Below are 20,737 nucleotides of genomic sequence, written 5' to 3'. Positions count from 1 at the left end.
AATATACCATTATAATTTTAAAAAATTAAACAAAAAAAAAATTGTTTATTACTTAAATAACGTTTATAAACATAGCAAACATATAAAAAAAATTCAAATAATTTATAAATCACTTTGAAATTAATAAAAATAATGTTTTTTGATCAAAATAATTTAATTTTTTATATTGTAATGTTAAAAAGTTATTCAATTTATCCCATATAGCATCAAGTTTTATTTATGTAATTAAGAATGCTAGTAGTGCAAGTTAATAACTTTATCTGATTCAAATCTTCTTTTACAAATAGCACATAAGTATAATCTTTCTTTTTTGTTATTTTAATTTTATTAGTGATTTAATGATAAATTAATTATATTTTAAAGTTAATTTTATTCTATTTTAACTTGAGCATGAGATAATTGACAACTTTATTTTTAGTTTTAGCAAAGAGAAATTGATTCTTATATTTATTTTGTATTTTACTAATATTACGTTTACTATTATTTTATTTAAGAACTTTATTCAGGTTATTATTACTATTGGCTTTATGTTGTTACTATATTTTTTTCTTGGCCTATTTATTAAACGATTTATTATTATTGATTTTATTTTATTTTTGTCGCTTATTATTATTATTTAATTTAATTTTATAATAATTATTATTATTGTTAAAGCATATTTTAATATTATTACTATAGCTCTTTTTAAACATCATTAATACCTGTTTATTAATTATTTTTTTCATCAGTTTTTTTTTTTTTTTGATCTTGTTCTTTTTGCTGTTATTCTAAAAGTCTTTTTTATTCTTCAAATTATTTTAATTGCTATTCCATTTGCTTTTATCTATTTTTTTCTATTTACTCTTTTTTCTTCTACTCTTCAAGTAATTATTATTACTTTTATTATTCCTAAATAATTCTTTATTATTATTAGATTTACTCGTGTTTATTTTAGTCGATATAAGTCTAATCTAAAGTGAAAGGCTAATCTTCTTTATTTCCTTATTATTGCTAAACGCCATAATTACTCTATTATAGTTATTGTGTATACTATTATTATTAAAATTGTTGTGGATATAATTATCCTTACTAATATACTTATTGCTAATATTAATGATATTGCTAAGGTAATTAGTACTATTGACCTTATTAATATTAACCTTGAGTCTAATATTATTATTACTAAGGATTTTAATATCCTTATTATTAATTATACTAATGATTAGGAAATTATGTTTATTATTATTATTCATAACTTTAAACGAATGTAGAATCATAATTATATCCTTATTATTAATATTATTATATTTATTAATAATATTAAGTATATTCGTACTATTATTATTATTATTAATATTAACTATATTCATAAGTTGTAGTAATAGGCATAGTAGGATCATCACTTCTTTTATTTTTACTAAAAAGTACCTGAACATGTTCTCCTCCGACTTTAAAATCTAACCCAGAAGTTTAACTGAGTACTCTTTCAGCATCTTCCAAAGTATAAAATTCCACAAAAGCAAAATCTCTTTATTATCCATTTTATTTATTTTTTACCAATCTCACATCTTTTATTTTTGCATAAGGCTAAACAAAAAAATATGAAATAAAAATTAATATAAAAATAAATAAATACCTCAAAAGAATCAATAAGATGTGATTCTGTAATATACTATATAATGTTGCCTCTTACCATAAGAGAAGTATTAACTTCATTTAAAGGAGCTAATATCATAGTAATTCCTACAGGAACGCTAAGTGTTTATTTTCCTCCAACACTATTAAGGACGACTCTGCAATTACTAGATCTTGGCTTTTCACATTTATTACATTTTGTTCTTTTTGCAAAATTTTTGTATTCACATTTATCACAAATCCAGTCTGTTTGGGGCTGCTCGTAGCTTGATTTTTGTTATTATTGTCCACTATTGTAAAAATCCATTGGATAAAATTCATCTCGAAGCTTGATTTTGCCTTTTAAATGATACAAAGTCTTTGTTGCGGCACTTACAGAGGGATATTGAATATATACACTGCCTAAATATGGGACTAATTTTATTTCGTCATAGTTTGATGTGCCACAATCAGCACTTATTTGTGTTAGCTTTTCCTCTATTTCAGTTTATGTTATTGATTCTGGGAGGTTTTCAATTATTATCCATTTTGATTCTTCGTTTTTGGGAGTGAAATGCCATTGAGATTGTTGATGTGTATAGTCTTTTTTTATTTATTGAATTTTTTAATTTTGGTTTTAGTCAACTTTAGCTTTTTTTTAATCCTTTTCTACAGAAGATAAGGAAGATGAGGAATAACTCGAATTTGAAGATGATTTAGAAGAATTAGATGAAGATAATCCTTTTTTGTAATATTTCTTGTTTGATTCTTTATGATGGGATGAATAATTTCGGCTAGTTTATTTACTTTTTTAATTTTCATCTTTTTTATTATATGTTTTGCCTTAGTTTTTATGAGAACGTGAACGACTGTGAGAACGGCGGTGCTTTCTTGATTTTTTTTCAGACATTTTTTTTTTTTTTTTTATAATTATTATTTTTATATTTATATATTATTTTTTGCATTTAGATATTGTTTTGAAAAATATAATTAAATTTAAATATTTTAAAATATAAATTAATATAGCATTTTAATTATTATAAAAAAGCATTTTCTATATATTTTTCAATAAATTTAGTTAAGTTTAAATTATTTTAATATAATTAAAAAAAAGATATATATAAAAAGGTAATTAATTATATTTTTTTATATTAATGTAAAATACACTAGTTTTTAATATCTTTTAAAATTATAAATATTTTATAAATTCAATTGCACAAATAATTAATATTTTTTTTTTTAAATTATTTTTATAATAAAAAAATATTTTAATTAAAAAATAAATTTTTAAAATTTAAGAAATTTAGGCTGTAATTTATTTAAATTTGGTATTTTAAATTATATTAGTTTTATTACTACCATTAAAATTTCTAAACGCAATAATATATAATTATAAATTATTTTTATTATTAAAATTTTTTATTATAATTATTTATATATATTTATATATTTTTTTCAAATATTTTTCTTTTTATTTCATCTTCTTTAGATGTTCTATTCTCTGTTGATGGATTTTTAAATGAAAAGGACTCATTCAACTACAATGCTGGCAATTACTAAGTTAATTACTATTACTATTAAAATAAGGTTACTAAATCAATATTATTTATTTAATTGACTTAATTTAGTAAATTAACATTACTCTTATTATTTTTCTAAGCCATAAATATCTGTTAAGGGTCAACATTATTGTTTATCTAAGCTTATTAAGGTTATTCATTTCTGGCAAGTTAGAATAGTAATTCTTATGGAATTAATTATTCTTATTATAATTATTAATGTTTTTCCTGCAATTATAATATATTTTAAATATTTATCTCTTAATTAGGTTTCTCATTGCATTAAGAAACAAAAAACTTTGCTTATTAAAATTAATTGTTTATAAAAAGTTCTTTTAATTAATATTAAATTTTATAATATAATTTATATAGATTTAAAATCTATTATTAACATTCCTATGACTTAATATCTAATAAATATATATAGGATTATATTTCTTATTATTGTTATTTAAGTTGCTATAGTTATAATATTTATTACTAATTTAATTATATAGGATATTATTATTATAAATTAAACTATATTTATTTTAATTATTAATTAAAATGATTTATCTAGTTAATTGTCACTTATAATTCTTATACGTTTTAGTTGATATTAATTTTCACCATCTATTCATTTTATTCTAAATTATTATAATTTTCATAAAAAATTTATTAAGACTATTTATATTATTATGGTTATAATTATGCTTGTAATTGTGCTTAAATTGATTATGAATTTAATAATTAATCTTTTTTAAGGTTTGAATCATCCATTATTTTAATTTCCTATTTTCCTTCTAGATTAAAAGGGAAAATAACTAATCCTATATTAATCCTTATTGTTATAATTATTGCTATTATTATTATTTTAAAAGTAATTATAATATTTATTATTAATATTATTATTATTAAGGTGATAAATTTGGTTATTAATAAACTTGCTGATAAGAATTTACTAGGCCTACTGACTAAGCAATTACTAATATTATTGCTATTATTATTATTATTACAATTACTATTATTTATTTAAATTTGATGATTATTGTTATTATTATTACTATTATTACTATTATTATTATTATTATTATTATTATTATTATTAAAACTGTTATAATTGCAATTATTATTATTAAATTATTGGTTCTACCTATTGAGATTTTGCGATTCAGTTTGAAGATTATAAATTATCTAAATTTTGTTTGCTATTTTATTCAAGACTATTTTAGTTGTTTTGTTTTAATTATTATTAGCTTGTTTATTCTTTATTTTTTTATTGTTTTTCGTTTTATTTTGATATATATTTTTGAAATACTTTTTACTTTTCTGTTTTTTTCTTTTTTTCTTCATTTATTTCTACTTTTTATTTTTTATCATCATTTTCTTGCTATTAATTTAATTTCGTTTTTTTTTATTAATTTTTAGTTTAATTTTGAGGAATCAATTATTCTTGAACTTCTTATATTTGAATACTATTTTTTTTATTTATACTTTAACTTAAATCAATATTTATTTCATTTTATTATATCATTTACTATTCTTTTTAAATATTTTAATTATTATCAATAATTGTTATATTTTCTATAATTTAGTTTTATTTATTATCATTTTATTATATTATTTTTTAGTTATTATTATTTCTATTTTTATTTTCTAATAAATTATTTAAAATGTTTTGTCTATTATTTTTTTCATTCCCTTCAAGAGAAATTTAATTATTTTAATTGCTTTGATTATTATTTTATTAATTATTAGTTAACTTATTTATTTAATTTTAAATATCATTTTAAATATTTAAACTCTAAATTAAAAACACCTTATTATTAATAATCTAAATTTAGTAAAATATTTATTTTTGTTATTAATTTTAATTTTATATATTTTCTTTTGTAAAAGAAATAATCAAGTCATTATTTTTTTGTAGACACTCTACTATTTAATGAATATAAAAGGGAATATTTTAAAAAACTAGCTAATTTTAATTTAGATTTTTCAAGTCATCTTCTTTAAATTTAATTTTATTTATAAATGTATCAATCAATAACTAATCTATATGTAATTATTAATACAAATCTAGGTTAATTTAAAATCTTTAGGCCGAAAATAATTATAAAACTTTGAAAATTTTTAGGTATATAGAATTTACTAAATCTAGTATAATAAGAACTTATTTATTGCAGTATATAAATTATTCATTAATTTTATTATTATTAAAATTTTCTTCACTATTTTCTTACAAATTTTCAAGTTATTTTATAATAAGGGTATTAAATTAAAACTTGCTAAGCTTTTCGATAAAATCGCATTTAAATTAAAATTTATATTAATTATATTAAAACTAAAATAATATTTGTAATATTTCTTTAAGCTTATCAACTAGCTTTTTGTCTAATTAATTTACTTCCAATATTTAGATAATTAAATTATTAACTAATTCCACTAGTTTTTCATTATTAAATTTGTATATTTTTTGCTAGTTTTCTAGTTTATTTTCTAATAATTTTTATTCATTTTCTTAATTTGAAATTTTGAATTAATCAAGATTTTACCAAATTTATTTTTATTAATTTTAATATTCAGATAAAGATTATTATTATAATAATATTATTTACAAAAGCGCTCCTAAAATTGTATTTTTTAATTAAGTAAATTAATTTGATGTTTCTTTTATTCTTTAATTTTTATTATTTACTTCATTTTCTTCTTCAATATTTAATCCTAAATTTTTATTATAGTATTCTTATATTTAAATTGAAAGTATTTTTAATTTTTCGTACATTTACATAAAAATTAATTCTTAATTTTAATATTAAATTAAAAACAATAGCAATTATTCATAATTCTAAATTATTTTTTAAAACGATTCTTTATTTATTTCCATTTGATTAAATTTAAACTATTTTTCTAATTGAATGATTAAATTGACCATATGAGCACAAATCAATAATTCTTTATTTTTTTATGAAATTATTTTTTCTTATTCCCCATTTCTTATCAATTGCATTTGATTTCGCTAATCTATATTTAGAAAACTTTCATCAAATATATTAACAAAGCTACTAATATTATCACAGTCGTCTAATTCCTATACTTTTATTTATTCCAAATATTCTTTGTAAATTTTTTATTAATTGCCTAAACTATTATAAATTGATATTAAAGACCTTAAATGATGTATTAAAGGAATTGATCTTTACTAAATTTGCATAATATTATTTAAGTTATTATTTTAATTCTATTCTTATTGTACTTATTATTGGTCCATTTTATATATCTTTTATTTTATTTTTTATAAATATGTAATTTATATTTGTTTTTCTTTTTAATTTGGATTTATATTTTGAACTAAATTCTTTAAAAACTAATAATATTAATATTATAAGTAATTTTATTGTAATTTTAAAAGCTTTTTTATTTTTTAATATTTATATGTTTAAAAATGATAGAATAAATTTAAAGATAAAATTATCTTTATGAAAAAAAAATTTCCCACAAAAAATCGATTTATATATATAAATATTTAAAGAGAATATTATCGAAAAAATAATAACTATTAACAAATTATATATAAAATTATTTTATTCGAAAATATTAAAATTTTTTTACTATTTTATAATGATATGGGTTTAATATTAGAAAAAATAGATTTCTAAAAAGAAAAAATAATAAATATAAGTTGAAAAATTATATATAAATGAATTTATAAAATTATTTTTTAATTTTCTTCTTTTCATATTTATATAATTTTTTAAGTTAATTTAAAATTTAAAAATATTTTGTGTCTAAAATATAAAAATAAAATAAAATATCAAATGATAATAAAATCTAATATTAAATATTATATTTTTTAAAAAATATATATTCCCTGATTTATATATTACCTGATTAATATATTTTAGTATGGATAAAATTATATAAATATGATTTTAAATTTATATATTTAAAAGGAATAATATCCTACTATTATTATCTTAAAAAAAAGCTAACTTTATATATTTTTTTTATACATTTAAATAATAATGCTTGAGAACTGAAAAAAATACAATATATTGGAATATTTATAAAAATACAAATAAAATAAAAAAATATAAAATAAATATATTTTAAATATAATAAATATATAAAATATAATTAATATTTATTATTTTATATTATTATAAATTCAACCATATTTAATTATTTCACTTTCTTATTTTTTTTTAATTTTCTAATTTTTATTATTATTATTTTGATTTAATTAAAAAATATCAATGTTGCCATTACTTTAAGAATAATTTTATTAAGACGAACTTTATTAAATTTAAAAATAATAAAATTTTTTATATATTATAATAAAAATTATTAATTAAAAACAAATATTTAATAATATTTACATGTTTTATATGTCCAAATTTTGTTTTTTTTTGTTTTTTTTGTTTTTTATAGAGCTGAATGTACCATAATTACCATCAATATTTTTATCAATTATTTCTTAAACTTTTTTATTCTTATAAATTTTTAAAAAAACAAAAGTTTATATATATTATTGAAAATACTGCTGGAGATGTGCATGAAGATAATGAAAATATTCTATCGTTAATATTTATTTTTATTTTTTATGCAAAGTGCTTACTTAGAATTGTTATTTTGCTTATTTGTTTGCAATATTGTTTTCCCATCCTTTAATTAAATTACCTAATATATTATAATTCATTAATATTTTTTATTATAAAAATATACCACAATTATTAGTAATTTCTAAATAATTAGTTTCTAAATCAAATATGTTTTTTTCTAATTATCTTAATTCTTCTTCTAAAATAGCTTTTCTATCTATTTTTTCTTGAATTTTTAAAATTTCTTACTACATTAAAAAAAAAAATTAATTAAATATAGTAAAATAAAGATATATTACAATAATTTTATTCAAATATCTAAAAATTATTTTAAATATTTAGAATTTTTTTTATTTGCAGAAAAATTTTTTTTGAATTCTTAATTTTGTTCATATATTAAAAGAAAAGATAACATATATTTTAATTTAAATAAAAGAAAATAAATTAAAATAAATAAATAATATATATTTATTTATAAAGAGTAATATTATAGATTCGTATTTTAATTAATATTATTAATAAATTGAAAATCTTTATTATTAATATATATATATATAAATAAATCTTAATTTTTTAGTATATTTTTAAAAAAAGCTTTAAATTATTTAATTATATAATTTTAAATCTGATTTAATTTAAAATATCCTTAGAAATGCACAATAAAATAATAAAAATATTTAAAAAAAAATGATTTATTTAAGTAATTTAATTTATATGCTTTCATAATTAATTATTTTTAATAATTTTATGCTATTTTTTGTGTTCACACTTTATATTATTTTTAATTTTATAAAACTAAAATAAATTTTTCAAATAAGATTTAGATTGTTTTAAATATTTATTAGTATACTTTATTCCTATTTATTTTATTTTAAAATATATTAGTATCATTTATAACTTTATAAATTTTTTGTGTTTAAAGATATAAAATTTTATTATCAAATCTAAAATATTATTTTCAAGGATTAAAAATAATATAAATTAAGCACTTTATTATATAATATCGACATTATTAATTATAATTTATTATACTTAAAAAAAATTAAACATAATTTATATGAAATTAAAAACTAATTGTTGGATTCTTAAAATTAACTTAATATATTAAAATGCCTAAATTATGAAAACATTTTAATTTAAATATTTATATATGAAAATTACTTAATATTATTTATTTGATTTCATAAAATAATTATTTTCTTTAAATATTATATAATAATAAATTTTATTTGTTAATTTTACATATTAAAGACTTTATTATATTTACAATTAAAGTTTTAATTTTGAAATAAAAAATTCCAAAAAAAATAAAAATAATAATAAAAATAAGGTAAATGCCAATTTATTTCATATTAAATGAACAATTTATATATTAAAAAGCATTCTAAATTATAATATAAATTTTATACTTTTTTATTATTTTATAAGCATGCAGTATTTAATAAATGAAAATACGAAATTTTCTATTTACGCATAGATAAGTTTTATTTTAAAAATTATTATTTATTGCATAAAAATAGTTATATTATAAATATAATTATTAAATTATCTGAATTAAAATAAAAAAAAGTATTTATATTTATAATATTTATTATTTTTATAAATATTTTTAATTTTATAATTTTATTAAATGGATATTATAACATGATAAACTCAAAATATAATTTAATCGTAAAATTAATTTTGTTTTAAAACAAACGATAATATAATTTTTATTTAAATTCAATTTGAATTATATTATTTCATTAAATTAATTAAAATATCCTATAAAAAAAAGTAGTAATTAAATATTTTATATATAAAAATTCTATCTTAATTTTATTAAAACTTAAAATCGATTGGATAATTAAAATAAGATCGGATATTAAAATTTAATTAAAAAAGAAAAAAAAGAAAACAGATAATTATTTTAATTTACATAAAAAAAGCAAATAAACAACAAATAAAAAATGAGTACAGCAGGAAAAGGAGGAAAAGCTAAAGGAAAAACCGCATCTTCAAAGTAAGTATCTAGATCAAATAGAGCAGGACTTTAATTCCCTGTCGGAAGAATTTCTAGATTTTTAAAATAAGGAAGATATGCCTAAAGAGTAGGTAGTGGAGCCCCTGTATATATGGCTGCAGTATTAGAATATTTAGCAGCTGAAGTTCTTGAATTAGCTGGAAACGCTGCCAAAGATAACAAAAAGTCAAGAGTTGTTCCTAGACACATTTTATTAGCTATTAGAAATGATGAAGAATTAAATAAATTGATGTCTCATACAACTATTGCTGATGGTGGTGTTTTACCTAACATTAACCCAATGTTATTACCTTCTAAAACTAAAAAGTCAGAAACTGGATAAGCATCTTAAGATGTTTGAAAATAAGAAAAAGTTAAATAATATATATTTATTGTTTTTGGTGTTTTATTTTTTTAAATAATATAAATTTCTGTTTAAAATGTATGTATAAGCGGGGTTTTAAAATATTTTAATAAATAATTTTAATCTATATTTTCTTTTTTTTATTTGATAAATTAAATTGCATTTTTTTAAAATCATTGATACATTGATATTTTTTATTTTATATATTATAACCTAATTTCCAAAAAATATAAGATAAATACAAATGAATAAATAAATAACTTTAAAAATGAAATTATAAATACTTTTATTGAATTTTATAATTTCAATTTTTTTTTTAATTTATAAAGACATTAGAAATTTTAATTAATAAAAATTAAATACAAATATTAAAAGGCTAACTATATTATGATATATAAATTAAATAAAAATAATTAATTATATTTTAACTTTTCAAAAACAATCCTACTTATTTAAAATTATAATTAATATTTTTTTTATACTTAAAGTTTATTTAACTAAATTTTTTATCAATAACACCTTATTTTTCTAGCTGTTTGATTATATTATTTATTCATCTATAATATAACCTGTTTTCGAATTAACTTAAAAAAATTTAAAACTTTAAATACATCTTTATTTGTTATCACTATCTGTAAATTATTATATTAATCAATTTTATTGAACATATAAATAGGATTAAAATTCTCATCCATCCAATCATGCTATAATTACATTAAAATGATCTTACGTAATACTAAATATCATTTAAGATTTTTTTGCTATCAATTGAATATAAAAATATTACTCCATATAAATTTTTATAAATAATTTTGGTTTTGCTGCCTTATATATCTTATCCAAAAATACGATATAAGTCTATACAAAATCATTTTCCTTTATTTATATTTTTTATGATTCCTAATAGAGATTTATTCCTATTTAATATCTAATTAGTAGAAAAACTTAATTTATAAATTAAAAATTACATTAAACAAAAAAATAGAATATTATTAATTTTAAAAAAATAATATTAAAAATATTTCATCAATTTATAATTGGAGGTTTTATTATTCTCCTGTAATTTTATATAATTTAAGTTTTGAAACTTTATGATTTCAAAAAAATACTACTTTTATTGAATTTGTTTTGCAAACTAAACATATATTAGCAGGCGTTTTTTGATATAAAAAAATAAACAAGATTTATATAAATTATAATTTAATTAAATTTATTTAATATATATATTCTTATGTCAGTAATTAGGTATTTTTATAAATATTTGAAATATAATTCTAAAAAATAGAAAGAAATGTGTTACTAATAAAATATGAATATTTAAATTTGTTTATAAATTTCATTTAAATAAATAAATAAATAAAATATTAATTTTTTTTGGTTATAATTTATTATTTTAGTAACATAAATTTTAAAAAGTTAAATTTATATAATAAAAAAACTATCAATATAAATTTAATAGAATGTTGTGGATAATATGAAAATATATCGAAACTACTTTAATTTAAAATATGCATTTTTATTTACTTTTTAAATTATTGATTATAATTGATTTTCATAATTATAAAATTATTATAATTATATCGAATAAATAATGATAATTTAAATTTAAAAAAAGACTATAATTGTTTGAAAAATATAATATTTAGTACAATAAAGAAATTTATAGGTTAAAATATTTGAAATATCAACAAAAAATAAGGATAATTTACTATTTCACTACCTTTACTTTTTGAAAACTAGTTTTAGTTAAAGAATAATTAAAGTTGAAAAAAACAATTTTTCTATATCTCAATGTATTAAATATTAAAACAGATGTTATGGTGTTACTTAAGGTTATCTTACTTATAAATTAAGTTGATATAAATTATTTTTTTAATAAGTTAGCTTTCAGTTGATAGAACTTTATAATTAAATAAAAGTAAAGTTTTTTCTTATGATAGAAGACTTAAAATGTAGAATTTTATAAATAACATTTATAACATTAATTAATAAAAATATATATTTTTTAATTCGTAAATAATTTTTACTAATATAATAATAATATAAATGATAAATATTTATCTTAAGTTTTTTATAAAAATATTTTATATAATAAGTTTTACATAAATTAATATTATAGTAATTTAATATTTTTTTTCAAATAATATAATTTTAAATTAATTCTGTGACTAAATTAATAAAAATAAATTTATATTAATTTAAAAAATAAAATCTAAAAAATGGCTTAATAAATACAATAAAAATCTGCAAAAAAAGTAAACTTAAATAATTTTTTAGTTGGTACATTTTTAAGTTTTGTAACATAACCTTTCGAAGTTTTAAGAACAAGTTCAATAATAAATGCTAACCATAATCAAGGTACAGGTTTTAGGAGTTTAAAATATCAAATAACTAATATATGGAAAACCGAAGGGATATAAGGATTTTATAGAGGAGGTCTTTTAGCCACTATTAAATCTACAGCCTCATGTGGCATATTTTTCACAGGCTTAGAAAACATTAAAAATATTTTTAATACAGAAAATTAGTAGAGTTAGATAATTAAATAAACATATAATTTTTTAAGTGCCTGTACAGCAAAATTTATAACCACTTCAACACTTTGCCCTATTAATGTTTTAAAAACACGTTTTGAAATTGCTGGACAATAAGAATATATGTCTATATTTAAAACAATTAAATTAATATCTAAAGAGGAAGGTTTATATGGATTTTATAGAGGAATTATGCCTACTTTACTAAGAGATATTAATTGGAGTGGAGTTTAGTATGTTTTATATAATATGTGTTTAAACTCTTACTAAAATTTAGTTTAAGAAAATCCTTAATAGAATCATAGCTTCATTTTTATTTCTGGAGCTTTTTCAAGCGGGCTTTCTTTATTAATCGTGTATCCTTTTGATAATATAAGGGTAAGGTATTAAGGTACAAAAAAAGAAAGTAGATCTTTCTCTAAAATGCTTTAATATATTTATTATGATTAAGGAGTAATTGGATTTTATAAAGGCTATTTACCAAGATTACTTAAAAAATGCATTTCTGGAGCTCTTCTATGGAGTATTTATGAAAAATTAAATTATAAAAATGATTCAATATAAATAAAAATTTGATTTTTTTTAATAAATAAATGGGTAATGTAATATTAATAAATTTAAATATGCTATTTAAAAAAATTAAATATGTATTTATATTTAAATTATTTTTAAAAATGATTTAAGTTATTAAATAATTAAGGTAAAAATAAGCATAATTTATTAAGTTTATTAAAAAATTAATTTTTAGTTTATTTATATTTACAAATAAATAAAATAATTTTTTAAATTTTGATTTTTATATTTTTCAATTTTTTAATTCATTTTCTTAAACTTATTATAGAACATACAATATTTCTTGTATTTTAGTTTCTATAACATGACCACCAATAATTATTTCATCTAAAAGTGCATTGATCTATTTTTATTTTTTTATTTTATAAAATATTATTTTATTTTATTTTATATTTTATTATATCATTTTATTTATATAATATTTTATAAATTTTTATATTTTATTTAAATATCTATTATACTTTATCTGGAAAATAAACAATATCTAATTCACAAACATTTTCAAATAAAGTATCAAATCCGTCTACAATTACCTTTTTTTTTTTAATAATTTATCAATAAGTTAAAAATACCTGTATTAAATCTAAAGTACTTAACTCGCTTTCATCCTAATCAATTACAAGTATAAAATATAAAGTTGCATATTATCTTTTTTTATATAAATTCATTTTTTTAAAATATTAAAATTAAATTTAATATATACCTAACAACAATAGTGCATTTTTTATCATATATTGGTTCTTTATCTTTGAAAAAATAACTTCTGTTTGATTCTTAAGAAATTGTAGCAAATAGCTTTTATATTATATTGTTCTATTTTTCGTCTTTATTTTTATTATTAATTTAATATATATTTATATTCATTTTTATAAATATTAACTGTTTATATGATCATAAAATTTGCTTACACGAACTTTCCCTTAATTATTGATTATTAATAATAATTTAATCATTAATTATTGTGAATATCTTTTTTTTAATATTTTAAATAATATATTTAAATTTCTAATATTTTTATATAAATCTTATTTTAAAATGATAAAAAAATTTAAACAATTATTATAAAAAAAGATAAAAAATATTTATTAAATAATTTAATTGGATTTTTATAAAAATATCTAAAAACATTAATATTTTTTAAACAAAAGATATAAAAGAAAGAATTAAAACATTTTTAAATGAAATATTTATATTTTTTTATAAATTAATATTTATTATACATTATGCATCAGTTTATACTTTTTAATAACTCAATTATTTAATATTAAGATATTTCGTTTAAAAAATTATGATCATCAAGTGTCCATTCTGATTTTGGTATTTTGTATAAACTTTAAATTCTAGATTTTATTCCAATTAGTTTTAATTACCTAAAATTTTAATTTAAATAATATTTAATAAATTGACCTTATATATTGTATTAATTTACAAATCCTAAATTATTTACTCATTTTTATTTACATTTTACTCTTTTAGTTAAAATTCATTTTGTTTAAACTTAAGACTTTTAGCAGGAATACAAGGAGATTTACATTTAACTTTTTAATTTGTTCTATCTGAAACATTATTACTCTAAAGTTAATTAATCGTAAATTGTTAAGATTTTCTGCTAGAATTTTATACATTTTAATTATATTATTCATTTTTGTATTTCTCTAATATTTATTATGGTGAAGCAAGAAGATTGTCTAATAAGTTTTCTTCTCTTTTTTCATCTATTTGATTTATAATTTCTTTTGTATTTTACTGCTAACAATAGTTTATAAAATGTTTAAAGGTATCATCCTAATTAGTATTATTTTATTAATTTAAATTATTTCTTTATTCTTCATTTTAGATTTTTTTTTTTTACATAATTATATTTTTTTTTAGTGGATATTTGATTCCAACTCTCTATTTATTAATTTTATAATTTTTTTCAATTTTTCATAATGTATAATGTATTTTTATTACTTTTTATTAGTACATTCCTTTGTGTGTATGCTTATTAGAAAAAATATTAGAACCGAAAAATGGAACATCAACTTTTCAAATATTAAAAATTAAAAAAATTATAAATTTAATATATACTATTATTTAAATAAGAATCTTAATATTTCTATATTAATGTATTAATTGTTTTTTGTTTAAAAATGTTATTTTATTATATTGTTCTACAATCTGCTATCCTTAAATAAGTTAAAGATAAAGTTCTACTCCAAGAGGCCTCTATTTTCACAACATAAAAGTCATTATTATGCATACATTTATCTAATGTACTTAAATTTAATTCTTAAGGTGTCAGTATATTTTTAATTTTATTATTTGTTCCCCACCATAATATTTTTTAATTTTCCAATAAAACTAAAGTACTTGAATACGAAGCTTATACTTGCATAACTTTGTATTTATTGTTTTATATATTAACCTGTTAAGGCAAGTTTTAATTATTTTTGTTATTTATGCCTAATTATCCTTTAAAACCCCAACCCCAAGTATAAATTTTATTCAAAAAAGACTTACAAATAACATGTTTTAATCCACATTCAATACTATAAATAAAATTTAAAAAGAATTATTTAAAAAATTAATTTACTATTATATTTTTTCTCCTTAATTAATAAAATATTCTAAAAGCTAAGGATTTTTAAATCTCTAATTAAAATCGCCCAAACCCAATTATCCTTAATCGTTATTTCCCAAGCTGTAAAGATTTCCATTATTTGCTAAAAAAATTTAGAAATTCAACCCACAAACAGCATTTTGTATTTATATTTTATTAGCAAAATGCATTTCTTGAATATTTATTTGATTCAGTAAAGGCCATACAAAAGCACTTCCTTTATCAGTAATAATAATGTTCATTTCATATTTACTTTTTACAATTTTTATTTTTTCATCATTTTTTAAATGAATTGTATCTACTCTTTCTGGTTCATATATAATATTAGCATTACCTAAACCTAATTATCCACAAGTATTTTTTCCTAGTGAATACATATTGTTTTCTACATCAACAACTATAGAATGATTACTACCTAAAGTAAGTATACATGGCCTACTTATATTTTCAACCCAACTAATTTATAAAGGTTTATTAGAGCAATCTACTCCTATTTGTCCATAATCATTCCATCCCCAAGAATATAATTTGCCATTTGTCGCACTTGCAATAGTATGTGCATCTCCAACCTAAATATAAGTAATATCTTAAGCATTTTAAATTAACTCTTTCTATAAAAGGGCATATTGTTAATTCCAGGATAGTGGTTCATATATTTCAGAAATATCTGTAAGGATATTAAAATCGAGTAGTAATATAAAAAATCTTATTTGTTTGTCCTAAAGCATAAGATTATCTCTTGCAATTCTAGCTTCTATAGAGTCAAAAGAAGTATTGTTTGTTTGCTCTGTTAAAATCATTTTGGATGTAAAAACACAGGCTTATTCTAATTATTGTGTTCTTTTAAGCATTTAATTTTATTATTGCATAAATTTACGCTAAATTTGATTTTATTGCATATATCTCTTAAAGTAAATCTTTTTTAATATGTATATTTTTTTAAGTTTTTTTATATATACTTACTTATATTATAATTGCTGCTTTCCTTATTTTCTTTAGTAATTAAGAAAGCCATACAGATTTCACAAATCCTTAAATTTTTTATGCACTCAAATTTAATAATTATAGTCTTTTTTTTCTTAAATATCTTCTTACTGCATTTTATATTTTAATAATTTATTATTATCTTATTCTTTTTATTCTATATTCATTTAAGTATTTTTGAATATCTCTATGAGTAATTTATCGGCATAAATAACCCCTTATATTTTTTTATATTAAAATTGTCTTAAAATTCAGAATTTTGATCCACCCTTCACTAAGACTTTGCAATATTAAATTATATTTGAAAGTTAAATATCTTTTCATTTTATTTCTACAAATTGATTTTTTTGCAAATCTTTATATTTTTACCAATTAATTTTTCATATTTTAAAAATTTAAAATATGGTAAGCTCTTTAAATGTATTTTTGTACAAAGGTGGCATATTTTTTCTTTTTATATAAAATGTATTTTCTATAATATCTTTATATTTTTTAAGCGCTTTTTCTTTTTTTCAAAAATAACTTGTATTCATATTTACATATAAACCACCTTATATAATGCTTGAGCTTTGATACATATTATTAATATTTTTTTCTTTAAATATATCCTTTAAAATTGCTTTGGATTATTATACATTTATTAACTACAAATTAAATTCTTTCAATATATAAATCCTCTAAAACTTAATAATAATCATTTTTTATAAATACTTTGGATTTTCCAAATAAGTATTAACTTTTATTTTAATGATTATTTCCATCAATTTAATTCCACAATTATAAGCCCTATACTAATTGTTTAAAATCACAATTTTCTTAAAGACATTCAACATAACTTTTTGATCTTAAATCAATTAAATAGAATTATTTATAAAATTCAACAAAAGAAATTCTTATTGGATAGCCATTTTTACTAATTTTTATTGTATCCAAAACACCTAAATACCTTAATTATTATAAAACAAGCTATTAATTAAATTAAAAAAATTGTTTTTCTTCATTCGGTTTTATACATCTAATAAAATGAACATCACTTTTTTTCAAATTATAAATTAATTCTTATATTTAAGTTCTAAATTTGGCTCCCAAAAATTTATCTGATTATTATTTTTAATTAATGTTTTCATTATTATTTTATTATATAGTATATTATTTTTCATATATATTCTTAATATTATTGTCTTTTGAATCACTAAGCATATTTATTAAAGTTACATTTAAATCGTCTTTATTTTTAGAACGAAAACCTAAAACGTTATAATCAACTTCTCTTGGTGTATGGCAAATAGTGAATATTTCCCTTCCGATTTTAGGAGATTTAAAAAATGAATTCTTGATATGAATATCTTTAATTTTATTAATTAATTTATCATCTGTTGTTGCTATTTATGAATTTTCATCTATTAAATTAAATATTCCTACTGGATATTTATCTAACAAATCAATAACTTAATAATTATCATTAAAGTCTATTTTATGAATTTCACTTTCTAAATCTTATTCTTAAAATTCGATTTATTCAGATTTAAATACGTATTATATATATAATTATTATAATATTTCGTTCGCATAATTTATACATAATTGTTCAAAAGAATTTACAGCAAGAACCTCGAAACCAAAAATATCCAGAATTCCAATGCATAAATGAGATTTTTCACAATACCCGCTTTGCATTAGTTATGTGTTCATTACAAAAATAAGCCAAAGAAATAATTTTTCGTATAAATATTTAGATAAAGAATGTAACGATTAATTAGCATCCATTCTATTTTAAGGAGTGTCAAAAACTTATTTACCCACTTATCTGGTTTTATATAATAAACCCTTTTTTAATGTTTATTCATTTACATTTAATAATTTTGCTATTTTGGCTATAGATGATATGTTATCTTCAATTATTAAACATGGAATATCATTATCATAAGTAGATTCGTCAAAATCAATATTCCCTAACAGTAGAATTGAAGCAATAATTTTCCAAATAAATAAATCGTTTTAAATATTTAGTATTTTAAAAGATTATTTTATTTCTATAAATAATGTGTTATCGTCAAGAGATTTTAAAGAAAAGCAATTTGATTTTGTAATATACTAAAAATGGCTCATTTCAAAATTTTAATTTGGATTTTTTAAATAAATATTTTCTAATAATTAATTATTTCCACATTTCAATAAACAATAAAAAATATGATAATTTCTCTCATTCAATGATTAATAAGTAATTCTTGATTTTTCCAATAGATAACTTTGTGTCTATGCTCCGATTATCTTTTCTGTTTTTTTATCAATTATTAATTTTATATATTTCCCAAATCTACTACTATTATCATTTCTTATTGTTTTGGCGTTTCCAAAAGATTCCAAAATTGGATTACAACTAATAATCTACGAAAAATCATAAATTATATATTTATATATTATTTGTTTGTATTTATATTTTTATTTTTATTTTTGATGTATTTTTTTTTTAAAAACTCAATCGCCAAAAAAAAAAGGCGAGTAAAAACAAATATGACTTTTTTTTTGATTGAGTTTTTAAAAAAAATTATATAAAAAATATTAACAAATAATTTCTATGTATTATTTACTTTTTATTCTAAAGAAACATTATTTTACTCTGTTTCTTTTTGGCTTATTGAAGTCAAAAAATACATGCAATGTTTTGTATTTACTGTTTTTCCAGAACCACTTTCTCCACTTATTATAATAGATTAATTTTTTAATTATTTAAAAGTTAATTATATGCCAATGCTGATATTGCATAAACATGAGAAGGATATTATTTAAGTTAGAATTAATTTTATTTTGCGATTCTAGAATATTTTTCGATTTATTCTTCTGCAAAATATTCTTTCAAATCTTGATAAGGGTTAATTATTATAAGAGTATTTGTTATATAAGAAAAAATTTTATTTTTCATAAATCTTATTTAAAGTGAATTTAATAATTCAGGTTCATTTAAAACATGCATATTAACTAAATTGTCATCTTCTAATATATTTTTTTTTTATTCATTCATTTGATGAAGTGATTTTAAATTTATTTCAACTTACTCTTACTAATACTCAATATACTTTATTTTTGCGATTTGTAATTAATAATTAACTGAAAGTACAGAACATTAATGGTAATCTATTATTTCTTTTGATTAGGTATCCTTATCTTCAATCCAACATTTTTAACCTTTAAGTTTAAATATTAATATAAATGATTTGCTATTTTTTTAGCTTTTTTTAATTTTTTTTCTTAATACCTGGTTTTATCCATGAAAATTTTTATATAATTTAATTTTGTTTCATCATTTTATTGTAATTTAAACAGTAAAATTAATTTATTATTTAAAAAATATTTTTTAAAATATTAAAATAATATATGTGTGATTTATATATAATTCCAATAATTATATACGTGAGAAAATACTATAATTTTTATTTTATTTATGTTAATGATTAAATAAATATTTATATAAAAAAAATATATTTGTAAAAAAATTGTGGGAATTTTTTAAAATTTATTTATATAAAATTAGTTAGAAAATAAAAATATTAATAAAATAAATAATTATATTTAATATTTTATAAATTATTTTAAAATATTTATTATATTTCTTGAGTTATAATAAATTAAAAAATATATTGATCTACATATAATGTAATTCATTAATTTTAAATTTTATCAATAATATTAAATAATATTTTTGTTTTCATATTTAGGATATAAATAATAACCTCTCATCGCTTAATAAGTTTCATAAAATCTTTTAATTCTAAAATCATCTGGGAGTATATTAAACAAAATCATTTAAATCATAACATAAAAAGATTCGATAATAAATAAATCAGCAAGAAAGACACAGCAAGACTCAATTATTATAAACTTAAAAGCATCAAGTGTTAAAAATTTAGTTTAACAAAAGCTACATACAATAAATGAATAAACAAAAAAA

The 20,737-nt window shown here is 17.1% G+C and overlaps 4 protein-coding genes across 4 annotated transcripts, besides 18 other annotated features; 2 read left to right on the top strand and 2 right to left on the bottom strand. All coding sequences in view use genetic code 6, as the record gives it.

Moving 5' to 3' along the window:
* Positions 1–502: 502 nt before the first annotated feature.
* Positions 503–2,503, bottom strand: IMG5_140420 (hypothetical protein; the record flags this gene model as incomplete). The annotated part of the gene is made up of 6 exons (XM_004031332.1): positions 503–554; positions 920–1,008; positions 1,078–1,146; positions 1,408–1,566; positions 1,616–2,196; positions 2,401–2,503. 6 exons carry the CDS (start codon positions 2,501–2,503, stop codon positions 503–505), a joined length of 1,053 nt encoding a protein of 350 aa, XP_004031380.1.
* Positions 828–860: a microsatellite.
* Positions 1,268–1,338: a microsatellite.
* Positions 2,504–2,510: 7 nt separating the features above from the next.
* Positions 2,511–2,554: a microsatellite.
* Positions 2,515–2,547: a microsatellite.
* Positions 2,555–2,978: 424 nt separating the features above from the next.
* Positions 2,979–3,025: a microsatellite.
* Positions 2,983–3,027: a microsatellite.
* A 1,102-nt stretch (positions 3,028–4,129) lies between these two features.
* Positions 4,130–4,239: a microsatellite.
* A 487-nt stretch (positions 4,240–4,726) lies between these two features.
* Positions 4,727–4,785: a microsatellite.
* Positions 4,727–4,787: a microsatellite.
* Positions 4,788–6,989: 2,202 nt separating this feature from the next.
* Positions 6,990–7,029: a microsatellite.
* A 496-nt stretch (positions 7,030–7,525) lies between these two features.
* Positions 7,526–7,555: a microsatellite.
* A 1,747-nt stretch (positions 7,556–9,302) lies between these two features.
* Positions 9,303–9,358: a microsatellite.
* Positions 9,305–9,356: a microsatellite.
* Positions 9,359–9,557: 199 nt separating the features above from the next.
* Positions 9,558–9,600: a microsatellite.
* Positions 9,601–9,645: 45 nt separating this feature from the next.
* IMG5_140410 (hypothetical protein) lies at positions 9,646–10,203 on the top strand. The gene has a single exon (XM_004031331.1). The coding sequence runs from the start codon at positions 9,679–9,681 to the stop codon at positions 10,090–10,092; it is 414 nt and encodes a 137-aa protein (XP_004031379.1). The 5' UTR covers positions 9,646–9,678; the 3' UTR covers positions 10,093–10,203.
* A 2,111-nt stretch (positions 10,204–12,314) lies between these two features.
* IMG5_140400 (mitochondrial carrier protein, putative) lies at positions 12,315–13,205 on the top strand (the record flags this gene model as incomplete). The annotated part of the gene is made up of 1 exon (XM_004031330.1): positions 12,315–13,205. The coding sequence occupies one exon, from the start codon at positions 12,315–12,317 to the stop codon at positions 13,203–13,205; it is 891 nt and encodes a 296-aa protein (XP_004031378.1).
* Positions 13,206–13,237: 32 nt separating this feature from the next.
* Positions 13,238–13,283: a microsatellite.
* A 151-nt stretch (positions 13,284–13,434) lies between these two features.
* IMG5_140390 (myosin, putative) lies at positions 13,435–19,488 on the bottom strand (the record flags this gene model as incomplete). The annotated part of the gene is made up of 11 exons (XM_004031329.1): positions 13,435–13,545; positions 13,664–13,735; positions 13,775–13,850; positions 13,906–14,026; positions 14,950–14,987; positions 15,055–15,095; positions 15,156–15,226; positions 15,273–15,733; positions 15,778–16,721; positions 16,768–19,176; positions 19,380–19,488. Coding segments are annotated over 11 exons (4,452 nt in total), but the record flags the coding sequence as incomplete, so codon positions are not given.
* Positions 13,547–13,629: a microsatellite.
* Positions 13,558–13,620: a microsatellite.
* Positions 13,572–13,617: a microsatellite.
* Positions 19,489–20,737: the final 1,249 nt, after the last annotated feature.

Source organism: Ichthyophthirius multifiliis (genome assembly GCF_000220395.1).
Source record: "Ichthyophthirius multifiliis unplaced genomic scaffold scaff_1120509251089, whole genome shotgun sequence".
Lineage (NCBI taxonomy): Eukaryota > Ciliophora > Oligohymenophorea > Hymenostomatida > Ichthyophthirius > Ichthyophthirius multifiliis.
The sequence above is the reverse complement of the archived record's forward strand: the minus strand, read 5'-3'. Positions and strand labels throughout refer to the sequence as shown.